The sequence below is a fragment of the Plodia interpunctella genome, chromosome 9 (assembly GCF_027563975.2).
Source record: "Plodia interpunctella isolate USDA-ARS_2022_Savannah chromosome 9, ilPloInte3.2, whole genome shotgun sequence".
NCBI lineage: Eukaryota > Metazoa > Arthropoda > Insecta > Lepidoptera > Pyralidae > Plodia > Plodia interpunctella.
In genome coordinates, this window is record NC_071302.1 from 10,631,966 (window position 1) to 10,646,741 (window position 14,776).

General features: G+C 38.4%; 1 protein-coding gene across 3 annotated transcripts in view; it reads left to right on the forward strand.

Moving 5' to 3' along the window:
- The window catches only part of Mekk1, a 32,311-nt gene extending 18,013 nt beyond the window's left edge, over positions 1-14,298 (forward strand). For 2 of the 3 annotated variants that reach the window (XM_053749542.2, XM_053749543.2), the window contains exons 17-32: positions 339-446; positions 926-1,079; positions 1,409-1,567; positions 2,260-2,412; positions 4,428-4,610; positions 4,942-5,168; positions 5,524-5,605; positions 6,278-6,394; positions 7,919-8,012; positions 8,138-8,322; positions 8,821-8,988; positions 10,071-10,236; positions 10,680-10,802; positions 11,258-11,358; positions 11,766-11,945; positions 12,044-14,298. In XM_053749542.2, the coding sequence (XP_053605517.1) occupies positions 339-446; positions 926-1,079; positions 1,409-1,567; positions 2,260-2,412; positions 4,428-4,610; positions 4,942-5,168; positions 5,524-5,605; positions 6,278-6,394; positions 7,919-8,012; positions 8,138-8,322; positions 8,821-8,988; positions 10,071-10,236; positions 10,680-10,802; positions 11,258-11,358; positions 11,766-11,945; positions 12,044-12,091 (2,248 nt within the window). In that variant the 3' untranslated portion in view covers positions 12,092-14,298. The remainder of the gene's footprint in view (positions 1-338; positions 447-925; positions 1,080-1,408; positions 1,568-2,259; positions 2,413-4,427; positions 4,611-4,941; positions 5,169-5,523; positions 5,606-6,277; positions 6,395-7,918; positions 8,013-8,137; positions 8,323-8,820; positions 8,989-10,070; positions 10,237-10,679; positions 10,803-11,257; positions 11,359-11,765; positions 11,946-12,043) is intronic. The other variant, XM_053749544.2, reaches the window with a different exon arrangement.
- Positions 14,299-14,776: the final 478 nt, after the last annotated feature.

Genomic DNA, 14,776 nt, shown 5'->3' on the forward strand with positions numbered 1-14,776 from the left:
TTTACTGAACATGATTAATAAAATATAACTTCGTTGTAAGCATCTGTTTCACCACTAGCTAATCAAGTATGACACTGCCTAAATGTTAGCCGTTAAAATGACATGGTTTTCGTACAAGCTTTTCACCCTTCACTATAGTCGTTTGGGGGTTGATTTATGAAAATAACACTATCCTATATGATTGAGCAAGGGTCTTTAACAAGTGTTACATGGGACTAACTGACGATCAGGCAGATTTATCTAGAAGTTTATCTGTCAGTATACAAAAAAAGATATTTTATCAGAAATAGGTGAAACAAACTCTTGATATACATTTTCTCAATTATTTTTCTCCACAGCAAAATCGCATGCAACCAACTGGACCGGGTGATGCGTCAGTTTGAGAACAGGTTCCACAGTCTCAAGCAACTGGCGCAAGACTTGGAGTCCGAACCAGAATTCACTAGGTAGGCGTTTACCTTCATGGGGACCGATCTAATTTTAAATGTTTTTAAAAGTCTTAAAAAGTGTCTTATAGACTGTAGTTTGCAGCTTGTGTACGTGAAAATGTGAAGTCAAGTAATGATGTTAATTTAATTTTTAACTACATGTTTTAATTACAAGCATTTTATTTATCGAATGGATTTTGTTACCCACAAGATAATATGCAGAAGTTGTATAATGGAATCTTAAGGCAGCAATCTGTCATTGGACAATATGCCTCTCTCACCTGAGCGTTTTACCGGTCAACCCTCAGCCGTTGAGCGTAGAAGCCCAGGGCCGGTTTTTCTACATTTTTGTCACCACTTCGCATGGTCGTCGGTATTCCTAGTTGTCAGACGATTGTGGCTATATCAGTCTCATCTACTTGATTGGTCAATATGTCACATTTCGATATTCAACTAAATGCTTAAATTCGAATATTTCTTTTTTTTTCTAATCACAGAGAAGCAGTATACGCGATGTGTCGCGAAATGCAAGCGCTGTACGCGAGTGAGCGAGAAGGAATGCTGCAAGCGGTGCAGTGGGCCAGGGTGCTGTCTGCGAGGCTGGCCCGCGCCCCTCCCCCCGCTTTCATCGATCTGAGACAAGAGATTTTTGTAAGTGAAAATACACATACAATTCATCGTTTTTTTTTTTGTTGTAATAAGTCCATTAGTTGCACTTTGGTAGGACATCTTACGTCTATTATTTTGTAAGTAGGAAATTCTACAGTAGATTAAGGAATACTTTTTGCCACAGTTTCATAGTCGCTTGCGAGACATACTTTGTGACGCCATATTTGATGAAAATACCATCATCACCAGTCCTCCGTGTCCTCGAAATCTATTTCCAGTGAGGGATCTCAAAAATAACGTTTAGACTAAATTATTTTTGACATTGGCAATGTAATTCTTGTATAAACTTTTTTAAATGATATGTTGGACAGGAGAAACTAATGAAGATCCGCGAGTTCATCGTGGAGCACACAGACATGGTGCTGGAGAAGAGTCGCTTCTCCGAGGAGGAGCTGAAGGGGGAGAACAATGATGGCCTGATCGCCCGCGTCCGGGATCTCTTGCTGCAGATGTTCAAGCTCGGCTTTGAGGTGAGAGATATATCCTCATTATTTTTCTTAAAAAAAAAATTGGTACAATAGTTAAGAAAGTTTGTTTTAAAACGTACGTCTTGTTTGGTCTAGTCCATACAAATCTGTTGATTTTAAATAAATATGGCTATTCAAGTCAAACATATTGATTTTTAAAGTCTAATCGTATCGGGGAGTTGGGTGAAACGGTCCCATTATATGTGGATTGATCACCTGTCTGGTGCCTTGCACTGGCGTCCCCGAGTAGAATATAATAAAAATAATCGTAAGTGAGCACATTTTCGTAAGTGAGCACATTTTCTCACCAAGGGCAACTCTTAAAAACCGTCTGCATGTTGTGTAATGCTGAATATAAATTGTATCGGTATGTACACCTTAAATTACGTGAATATTTTCTATGTCCTATAAATTTATGTAATAAAAATAAGGACCTGTTTCAAACTTCGTTAGTAAGTTAGTTCTATTCAACACTTGTTAAAGCCATTTTTAACGCTATCTGTTCGATTTATTACATATAAGCTTTCAGAAACCTTATCAGCGAGAGGTAAATGGGGTCTTAAATGTTCTATTTTTATTGTTAATATGTTCACTCTTGTATTTATCATTATTTTCAGTTTATTTCTTTTAATCGTATTTATGTACTATTCTATCCACCGTGCATGTCAATATACTGCACTTGCGACTTCGCACAGCTACATCGCGAACTGAGCCGGCTCTCGCAGACGTCGACCTCGGAGCCCACGAGGCCCCTCCGCCCCTCGTCCCTCCAGATACCCCACACCCCCCGGCCACCCCCCAGGAGACAAAGACCGGAGACAATGATGATACACGAAGCTGTTTCGCCGGTAGGAAACAATTGGGCTTCACGCTTTGTGTGAATTTTGTTTGGTGATCTGTGCTATTTTTCACGCATTCACATTTAGGAACTATTAAGGTGACCAACACCCCATTAATTCTTAGCTCCCAATTTCAATCACTAGAAATGACTAAAGCAATTTCGATGGGACGAATTTGTTTTTGGCCTTCACGCTTATTGTGGATTTTGTGCGGTGATCTGAGAATTATTTTACACGTTCATTTATAAAGCAAATATTCATGAAGCCATCTCCTATGTACGTTAACATATAAAAGATGCTGCTGAGATAAAAGCAAGTGTATTTGAAAATACCTAAATGCTAATGAGTACACAAACGCTATATATGGTTTGAGGAGAAGGGATTCCCTTAAAGATTTTTTTAAAGATAATAATATTTTAACTTTACCCTCTCAATACATATTTGACAACATTATGCATGTCCGGAAAAATTTAAACTTATTTAAAAAAGTTGGTGATTACAAGATAAATTGTCTGTCCCCGGGCATCGGTTGGCCAAAGTTAGAACGTCTTTTGTTGGGAACTGTATCCGTTTTTATAACAAATTGCCTAAATGGATTCTTGATTTGCCGGACAAAAAATTTAGAAATTATATAAAAGAAGTACTTTGTAAAAAGGCATATTACAAGTCTGACGATTATGTGAACGACAATAATGTTTGGCCCAAGCATGGTGCAGTATCCCATAACATATGTAATTGATTTATGACATTATTATGTACGTTTTGTACATTTAGCTTTTTATTTATATATATATTTTTTGTGTGACAATTTTCAATAATTTTATTGGAAATACAACTTTTATTTTATTTATTCATTCAAATTTTGAAATTTTTAATAATGATGTAAATTCGTCCTCCTAATTTTTAATATATGTATAAGACCTATATTTGTTAATTGACGTCCTTGGAGAAAAGGCTGCGGTGAAGTTTGTTGCGCCGCTTCTTCTTCACCTGCGCTTTGGAAGCCAGCAGTAGACTTAGTTTATGTAATTTTTTTGACGTCAATAAGTGATGTATATCATCCTAAATTGAATAAAGAATTTTGAATTTGAATTTGAAACGCGATGCGCGGCGATGATGTGCGAAGGTGAATTGTAAACTGATTAATAAATTACAAAGATATGCATTTGTGCAATAATGCTTATCTGGTGATTGAATGTGCGGTTAAACCGTACACCCTACCCGAATCGTAGCCAGAAGCTAACGATTTGAGATCATGTTATATGATACAATGATCTTGCGGTAGAAAAATGTACTATAAACTATATATTTCAGTCTAGTAGTAGACCTTTTTAAAGACGACTACCACAGCACACACACAGCTAAGCGTCCCGCCTCCACAAATCATCAAATTTATTTTCCCAACGTAATACTGTTTTTTTTTTGCTTTTGCCCAGCAATGGGACATGTTGTAACTACTGAAAACAAAAATACTGGTTTAGAATCATTGCGAAGATTGGTTACTCATGGTTTTGACGCGCAGTTGTCAACGTGTAACTACCACGTCGTACTACTCGCATCGTATTTTTTTTTGGGCATTTTATCCACTCCTAGGTGCTGTGGTTGTGTGCTTGAAGGTGCAAGAACTTCGCGGCAGATAAGTAAATATGTTTGGGAGATTTTGTGTTTGTGTCGATCTTTTTGTGGTGATAAAGCTTTGTGTTTGTGTTGGTTTATTGGTTTCCATTTTGCTATAAATGTCCGCTACACATCACACTTTATGTGACGTATTTACTTTATTTAACGTCTTCTATAATTGTTTTATTTCCTATTATTTGTAATGTAACCGATAGCGTCCGATTCGACGTTTTGAGCAAGGAGGATATTGATACATTTCACTCGTCATGAATCTGACTGTCGTATACAAATGCTTATCTATGTATTTTGACAGTAAGGAGTTTTAGTATAGTATATAGTAATATAAAGAAGAAAATTCCCCAAAAACATGAAAGAAGACAGCCTATACTTCCGTCTCTTTCCACCAGATCCACAAACAACTGCACCGGTTTGCCCTGGAGCCGACTTCGCGGTCGTTCTTCAACTGTCGCCGTTCGCTGCTCAACTCGCCGCCGCGGTGCTTGGGTCGCAAGCTCATGAGGACTGAAAGCATGGTCGACGAGGACGGTGCGGCGCTGGATGATCGGCTTTTTGAGACTACCGATCAACCTGTGAGTTTGTTAGTTGTCTTAAGTTATTTAATCATAATTTAAAGTACGAGTCATTGGCATTTTTATACTGTACGCATGTTCTGAAACAAAATTATTATTTTTATTTACTATAGTGTACAAATACCAAAGATTTGCGTTTAGTAAAAATGGCGGAACGGTTACAAACATTCATTTTAAATTTATTACATGATATGTTAAAATATTTTTGTATTTAGATAGGGAAAACTTTTTAATTTTAAAATATTTGTGAGTTGTATTCTCGTTAAGTATATACATATATTTTTTTCATCTATATGTATATAAATAATATTATATATAATATTATCTACAGACACAAAATAGCATAGAGCTGCTCCTGACAGGAGAGCTGCCCCCCTCCCCGTGCCCCGCGGGCGCCCCGTGCCCCGGCGCCCCCTCGTCCGGTGCCCCCGGCGCCCCCGCGCCCGGCAGCAGCGCGCAGTGGGCCGGCACAGTGGCTCGGGCTGTGATACAGTTCGCGAGGCGGTGGATGAGCTTCGTGGTGGAGAGGTGCGACACTGGCCGAGGATTGAGACCTAGGTAAATCCCACTAGTTTGTTTCTACTTCACGCTCATACGGCTCGGCCAATTTATATGAAATGTGGTATTGAGAGGTAGACTTTTTATCACGAAAGTACGCGATTACCGTAGGTCTTGGTCAGAAAGTAGATGGCGCTAGTCTGCATAAAAACGTAAGAGTGCTTGCCTGTATTTGTGTCCCACTACTGGGCAAAAGCCTACCTTGCCTTCTTCCAAAATCTCTATTGTATGCTGCCATCCCTGCAAGAAACTATACAAGAGAGCCTAGATCAGAATAAAGAACCATTATAGAATTTCCTTTAGTCCTGGAACATCATGAGTGTTCATGAGCTTAAACTTTTATGTTTGTTTGTAGATGGGCGAGTCAAGGATTGGAGTTTCTCATGTTGGCGTGTGATCCGTGCAACACAAAACATTTGAGCGAGGATGAGTTTAAGGTACTTTACTGTTAAATAGTAACACAACAAAATACCGTTGCAATTGCAATCCATTTATACAATGCGCATGCACAACAATATCAAATGCACTTTTTCACATCGCATAACATAAATACACCGCCTTTTCATTGACACATTGACGTTTGCTATGTACGTCCGTACATGCGAACGACAGCTGCGACAAAACAAGATAACAAGGACTTGTTATCTTGTTTTGTCTCAGCTGCCGTGGTGGCGCTAGTCTCGCAATGTTGCCAGCGCGCAATCACTCAGGAATGTTTTAGAATATTACTGGAACTGGATATCGATATAAATTAATGAATTTATTGTTGTAAACATGTTTTGCATGTTACAAATGTATGTATTATATTCTTTCTTGCTGCGGCCCAGGGCTACGTTCCCGTGGGAAATTTTGGGATACAACGTATCCTATATGTTAATCCAGATTATGTTCTACCCGCGTACTAAATGTAATGAGAATCCGTCCAGTAGATTTTACGTGAAAGAGTAACAAATACATACATCCTCAGAGACTTTCACTTTTATAATGTAAGTAGGATCGTATGCGTCATCAAATAATCCAGAATAACGCTATCCCTTTTCCGCAACAACAGCACTTTGCTTTAAGACTGCAGCCATTGTCAGTGTTGGTAACAATCCGGTAACCGTCAGGAGCTGGAGGCCCAGATGGACGGCTGCATCTCGCACGTGGTGGGGTCCCGCCGCGCGCCGCGCCTCGACCGCGCGCCTCCCTCGCCCCGCGCGCCGCGCAAGCCCAAGCAACAACACGTGAGTCTTCTCAACTTCAGATAGTACCACTGGAGTAAGGAAGAATTCCATTTCAAAATATTATATATCACTGTTTATGTCGCAAATGTGACTACAGAGGAAAATTTAAACCTAAAGAGTATTTTCGGTGGACCTAGAATGGTTAAATTTGGCAGGGAGATAGAACTAGCAATACATCAATATTTTTTTTTTATATTAGGTCCTTACATATGAAATTGGCGAAATTGTTGTACTGGCCACTTTAATCATAAATTTCTACTCTTTGGTTGGGAATTCCAAATTCAAATTTATACAGCTATTTACACAAGTATTTGTGTTTCGTTAACCGTCATTCATTTGTATTTTTTTTTCTTCTGATTTTTTTGTTTGCGTCACTCATTTTATAAAATGGAAACATGATATATCGCGTTATTTACGAGTACGAGTTCCACCGTGGCACCAGTGCTGCGGAAACTGCTCGATGGGTTAATGATGTGTATGGCAGTCGTGTGGCAAAAGAAAACACAGTGCGTTTTTGGTTCCAACAATTTCGTTCTGGAAATTTCGACCTACAGAACAAGCCCTATGGACGGCCGGAGACCCTAGTTGGTAATGAAGAATTGAAGACTATTGTGGAGGCGGATCCATCGCAAACCACGTCCGAGTTAGTTTCAGGCTTCGGTGTTAGTGATAAAATTATTCACTTGAAGCAAATTAGGAAGATTAAGAAACTTGAAAGGTGGGTACCTCATGAAATGAGTGAAGCAAACCGGCAAACGCGTGTCGACTGCTGCGTTGCATTACTTAACCGGCACAATAATGAAGGGTTTTTAAATCAAATTATTACCTGTGATGAAAAATTGATTCTCTAAGATAATCCGAAACGCTCATCGCAATGGCTGGACCCTGGCCAGCCAGCCCTATCCTGCTCCTAAGCGAAAATTGATCAAAAAAAAGTTACTTGTAAGCGTTTGGTGGCCTAGTGCCGGTGTCGTTCATTACAGTTTTCTCAAATCTGGCCAGACGATTACGTCAGACGTCTTATGTCAGCACTTATAAACTATGATGGAAAAGCTAGCTGCTAAATAACCGAGACTGGTCAATCGGTCCACGCCACTGCTGCTTCACGACAACGCTAGACCACACTATACAACAGACGGCTACCAAATTAGAGGAGCTTCAATTGAAATGTCTAAGACATCCACCGTACTCCCCGGAACTTGCTCCAACAGATTACCATTTTTTTCGAAATTTGGATAACTTCTAAGGGAAAAAATTCAACTCCGATAGTCCAAACCGCCTTCAAAGATTTTATTGATTCCCGTCCGAATGTTTTTTTTAGTAAAGGGATCAATGAACTACCTATGAGATGGCAAAAGTGCATAGATAATAATGGTTCTTACTTTGATTAAATAAATATATTAAATTTCATGTAAAATAAATACGTTTTCCAAACTTTCGCGCTAAGCAAACAAAGTACATATTTTACGAGTAGGATTTATGAATAGAAAATATTTTTACCAAATATTGTTTTTTTATAAACAGTGTTCGCTGTCAGGGGGTACTGGTGTGCCGGCACCCCCCACTCCCCCCACCGAGCCCGACCCTCTTCTCAGCTTCCAAGGAGTCGAATTCACTAGTGAGTCCGTTTTCTTGTACCTTGATACCATTGGTTTATTTAAAAGCCTAGTACGCAACACGTGTTATACAATGAATCATAGAAATTGCCTTTAAAATATTGTAAATTAGTTTAAATTCCTTCAGGTCATAGCAAACGCGTAATGGACGCGATAGAAAGAGTGGAAAGATCCCGAGAAGAGACCCTGATAGAACGGAAGGCAGTGGGCCACGTGCTGAGTGCGCCGGTGGACAGCTACGAGCCCAAGCTGCGCCAGCTCACATTCAAATGGCAGCGCGGGCTCAAGATCGGCGCCGGGACCTTCGGGAAGGTAAATATTACTATCAGTACTTCTCTGCATTTATACTTGCCTGGTACTTTCTTAGCAGTTAGGAGCGAGTCCAAGTTACGCTAGGTCACTTTCAAGGGCAAAGTGAGTTCAAGATCGGCGCCGGGACCTTTGGAAAGATAATTCCTAGCGTTTTCATTCTGCAGAACAGTCGTCTCTGTGCTTATGTTTGCCTGGTACTTTGAGCATTAACTGCGCCAGTTCATCTTCAAATGGGCGCCGGGTCTTATCCGAAGGTGGCTATTATTAGCAGTACTTCTCTGCACTTATATTTGCCTGGTACATAGAGGCACGATGAGTGGCAAAACTAGCACGTTTCTATTAATACTTGTGTTTTACAACTGGCTGCGCACCGGGGCTTCGCTCCCGTGTGAATTTCCGGGATAAAAAATAGCCTATGTATGTATAACAATCCATCAATAATATCGAGAAAACGTTATAATAATCAGGATTAACTATATTCTTATTGTATTCCCCCAGGTGTACACAGTAGTCAATACAGAAAGCGGGCAACTTCTAGCCATGAAAGAACTGAGCGTCGGCGCTGGCGACAGGCGGGCGTTACAGCGAGCTGCGAACGAACTTAGAGTTCTGGAGGGAATAGTACACCCGCATCTAGTGAGATATTACGGATGCGAGCTTCATAGGGTTAGTATGAGACCTCTTCTGTTTAGCTATTTGAATAGCTAAACAGAATTTAATATCGACATATCCATATCCATCAATAATAGGTTAACATTATATATACTACTTTCTTCCGTCGTTTATTTTTAAGTATGAATGTTTAGGCAGGTACAGTACTACCACGTTTATAAGTAACCTTGGCGTTGTTCGACGGCGCAGAATAGTACAACCGACCGCCGACTCTGGCCGAATGAAAACATTATAGAAATAACGAACTTATTGCTACTACGTAAGATTTTAAATCCAAAAACAACAGGAGTCGTGCTATTTCGCTCATAATAATTGTACAATATTACACTTGAGGGCGACTGCAGGCATGGCGCGTACGCATTAGCCAATAGCGATTGGCGCAGATGCAAAAAAATGATTTCTGCGCAGGTACATCGGTGTAACTTATATAAAAGTGGTAGTACTGTAATGACACTCCTAATATTTCACTATATCGTTTCCTACATGTTTTTAGACTGACACAGCAAGAGTACAGCCCGCAGCATGTCAAGTTGCCTTAGCGGCGTTAAAACTGGCGAATTTGCAATGAATTTCCATTCACCTGTCTGTACGTGCAAATTTTCGTACTTCATGGAATTTCTGATTCTTTAATCGAAATCTATTGTGATATATCTAGGGGGAAACTTCGCCAATCTTGGCTGTTGAGGCGTATATTAAATAAATAAATATATTAGGACAAATCACACATATTGAGCTAGTCTCAAAGTAAGTTCGAGACTTGTGTTATGGGATACTAACTAAACGATACTATATTTTATAACATATACATATGTATATGTTATAAAATATAGTATTAGATAAACAATCAGAAAAAGATCATTTTCCATCATGACCCGACCGGGGTTCGAACCCGGGACCTCTCGGTTCAGAGGCAAGCACTTTACCACTGTGTCAGCGAGGTCGTCATATTATATTGCTAGATTTTCCTTGCGATAAATAAGCTCACATTCAATTACGTAATGTAAATTCATTTGCGCCGGCATCTGTCTGAGTTCGCTGCCAGTGTGGAACAGATATCAAGAGGTCCTCATTTGCAGGAGGAAATGCTGATATTCATGGAGCTATGCGTGGAGGGCTCACTGGAGACGTTAGTGGCGACATCTGGCGCGCTGCCCGAGCCCACCGTGCGCCGCTACACCAAGCAGATGCTGAGCGCCGTCACTGAGCTACATTCCAGGTCTATTGCTCATCGGGATATCAAAAGTAAGTCTGCTCTAGTTGAGCCAGTGCCTATGGTTAAGTTTTCATATGTCGTGAAAGAAACTTTTCAAACCAGTGTGTGTAGGTCGATGGACCTCGCATTGTTAGTGATGCATACGATAAAAATGAGAAACTAGTTTGATGGTAATTTCAGCGGCTGCTCGAATAGCAAAATACCAGGCAAGTATAGTAGCATAAGAGGCTCATGAATTTGCCTAACCACCGTGCAAATGTCGAGCGCCATTGCAGTATTGCCCATCGAGAAATTAAAATTATGTCTTTAAAGACCCAGTTTAGTGAGTCTTATCTGAACATTTTCCCGGTTTCTTCCTTAGCCTCAGAGAGTCGGAGACTTTGATGTCAAATTATCGATTTAATTTAAACACCTTTGTCCCTTTTATTTATCCCCAGTCAACATCCGTATTTAACCAGTTTACTGTGAACAGGCGGCAACATTTTCCTAACGAACGAGGGTCACTGCCTGAAGCTGGGTGACTTCGGGTGCGCTGTGAAGATCCGCGCCAACACCACGGCTCCAGGAGAGCTGCAGGGCTTCGTGGGCACCCAGGGTAACATGTCACATATGCTTTTTAACTTATTTTTGAAAATAATAATGAGATGAAAAAATTCTGGAATCGAACGGGAATTGAACCCGCGCCTCTGTCTATTATTCTCATATCATATTTTATTCACACAGTTTAATTGTGTTCTGTATTCCAAGTTCGAAAAATTCTTGTTACCGTGTTTACAAACATGAACGATTTCTTGTTACCGTGTTTACAAACAAGAAATCGGATGTCAGAAAAAAGCTGCCAAAACCTTAAGTTTACTGAAATACGATTCACTTCCATGTGAATGAATGGATGAATTCACTCAATGTGCTTGATTTCTTATGCAGCGTAACATAAGACAATTGTTATATGTTGTTTTTATTGTAATGTTTGGTTGTGTTTGTGTTCAATATACGGATATTTTCGAGACGGCATTCGTTGAATATATATATCAAGAAAAACTTGTTTTGCAGCGTACATGGCGCCCGAAGTGTTCATGAAGTCGTCAGGCCACGGCCGCGCGGCTGATATCTGGTCGTTGGGCTGTGTGGTCACTGAAATGGCTTCAGGGAAGGTGAGTCGAACACTTTTCCCTCTTGTCTGTTATTGCTAACACTCGTGTCAGAATTCAAGTTGTCCTACCGCCCTCTTTTGTCAAGTACGTCTACTTGCATTCTTTACTACATTCACATTAGTTAGCTAAATACCAGAGTTCAGATTACCTCACGATGTTTTACACACACACACACACACACACACACTTTAGTAATAAATCTTTACTATCTGTCCTGATTTGTTTTCGCTATAAGAGATTTCTTCCAAGGAACCTTTTTTCCTTGGAAGAAATCTCTTATAGCGATAATTACTCAATTCTAATTCATTATTTCTTCGGAAAACAACGATCGATTGCAAAATCATACTCATTTCATAGAGCTCCTTTATTTGCCGATAATTTTTTTAACGTCAATTTTCTGTCCGCAGCGTCCATTCTCAGAATACGACAGCAACTACCAGATTATGTTCGTGGTAGGGATGGGTGGCCGCCCGGAGATACCTACTACCTTATCTGAAGAAGGTCAACACTTCTGCCGCGAATGCCTCACACATGACGCGGAACAGAGGCCCAGAGCGAGCCAGTTGAGCTTGCACCACTTTCTCATGGTAAGTGCTTCCGTCACTAGTAGGATGGGTGATCAATTATAGGTCCCCTGAACATTTACATTTCATTGGTTTACAAAATTAATTATTGTTTTTTACAGGTGAAATCGGACGAAGACTGCAAATGTGAGCCGGCTTTTCTCATCTAATCTATAGTATATAGTAGTTATGTATGTAGTTAATGATGTTATATATATGTAATGTATATATATATATATGTATCGTTGAAGACTGTAGCTATATTATAATAGTTTATTATTAGTAATAGATTAATATTATTGTAGAATTGGGATTTTGATGGTTTGGTCAAACAGGCATTTAATATTTTACAAAATAGCCGTTTTATTACAAATGAACTTTCCTCGTTAATCGCTCCGTCCAATCCGTTCTATGTAGAGATTTGACGAAATTCTTTTAACCAAAGACAAATAAAATAAATTATGAGTTATTGAAATCGCCCCACGTGAGGAATGTGAAAGAATCTGATTGTATTTTGATCATATTTGATGCCAATTCGAACGGCGACAGGCATTTCTTTTTTTCAGTTTTCAGCTCCCTCGGATTTTTAACACGTGTATTATTTAAATTGTCACCTTAAACCACGAAGGTTGAACCTTATAATACCTATCATGTACATCACCGCGAGCCAAATCTTTCTCGTGATTATTTAACCGGACACTTGCTATAACGTCAACCGTCCTTGGGAATACTATTATTGCCAATCAGACTGGGCTATGTGTCCATTAGTCGCCTCGTATTATATCCACGAGATTGTCCTGTATGCTTTTGTTAAGGTATTGAAAATTTTATTTAAAAAATCATCGGTTTTGAACTTTACTCAAGATACGGAACCTTTGGTTTCAAGGTTAACAATGTTCACAAACAGCCCGTTTTACTACTTGCTTTTATTTCAAATAGGCACATACATTGTACCCTGAGATTACCTTATATATATTAGGACACAAATACCTTCAATTTTGACACAATCTCAATTTGCGGTTATACATATACGTAGGAGAAAACCAACACGTCAAGCAATATTTACCACTCATAAGTAAATTATAAATCATATTTTTCTTTGACGTTGTATTTACGTCAAAGTGCAGTTTTAGAGTAAGTGCCATCAAAACAGTAGTGATTCGGGACGTATTTTAATTACGTGTGTAATTTTCTGCGAAGATATATTGTAGGACATTTGATATATAATAAGTTAAAATTTATGTAGTACAAACATTATAAACAATATTGCAAGGTGGATAGTGCATTATGAAGGAATTGTATATTTTGCAAAATTCTTGTAATAGTCAGCTTTATTTTTATAAGCATTTAATCGATAATATCTAGAATTTTATAATACTATTATTTTATTTGAAAAACAAAAACAAAATGTAAAAAACAAGTGTGCATAGAAATCGTGCCATTATTTATCGTATATTTTAATTTTAAACAGGCCTTTATTTTTATTATAATTCATGGATCTTATACCATTAAGGGTCTATGTTGTCCCTTGGTATTTATCTGGGAAACTTCTATCTTGTGGGAAATTGTATAAGGAACCACTATCAGTAAGTTTATCAGCAACGGCGAAACAGGCGCTAAGGATCAAATCCTTATTAATGTTTACATTTTTGTATACGCACTACTTAATGTTAATACATATAATGACATTCCGACGGAAGTATTTACATGTTAAGTACTGAAACATTTAAACAAAATTTATTTTATTATCGTTTTAAGTAATTGTAATCAATTTAGATTTTTAATGCGCGACTTGCAAGCAGCTAGCGTTTTCATACGATATTTTTAGGGTCGTCCGTCTGTCACAGTCAAGCGCTGTTGTTTTTATTTTAAAAAATGTTGTTTCAATTTCAATGATATTGATACAAAAACTCATACGGAGTACGCGTGCGCGACGCCGATGGTCCGCTCCTGAATATTCGATTTTGAAAAAAAAAAACAAAATATAGTTCATTTCTTGTAGTTTATAGGAAAACCTAGAAGAATTCTTTAAATTGTACGCAACCCTCGTCAGGCGAGTTCAACTCTAAAGACTAAACACATGTTCATTTACATATTTTTTGTCAGTAAATTTCTTCAAATTTGACAGCTTAGTAAGAGAGCCAAATTTTATAATATTTATGAAATTGTTTGCTTTTGGAATACAATTCAACAGTACCTTACATGATCTTCTATAAAGTTATTTATGCCATAAAGTACTTTAATTAATAATTAAGGCAATTATTTTGGCAGATGCTTGTTATAGTTTTATTATTGGTGACTGTTAAATGTTTAAAATCGATATAAGATACAATAAAATGATGTTATAAAGAAAAAAATAAAAATTATTAATAAATTATTGGCAGTATTTTAATTTAGATGTTTCCCATAATATTTTAGTACATAGGGTAAGGTTTCCCCGTAGAGAAGGCAATGATAAACCACTTCATTATTTTCGCCAGGGCAGTAATTGTTTTGACGACCTCGGTGGTGCAGTGGTAAAGTGCTTGCCTCTGAACCGAGAGGTCCCGGGTTCGAACCCCGGTCGGGTCATGATGGAAAATGATGTTTTTCTTATTGGCCCGGGTCTTGGATGTTTAAATAGTTTATATAGGTAAAAAATAAAATAAAAATGCTCTTTATTTCTGCTACCATGTTGTTTTACATCAAATTAATTAATTAGTCTGTACACATGTATGCTGAGTCAGTTGAATCTCTTAACGAGAATCTTCTGCTTGTCGTCATTAGATTTTTAAACTCAAATATCACGCAAAGTTCGTCATCTGTGTTGTTATTTTAATTTATTTTAAATGTATTTTTTTTGTCAAAATTATATT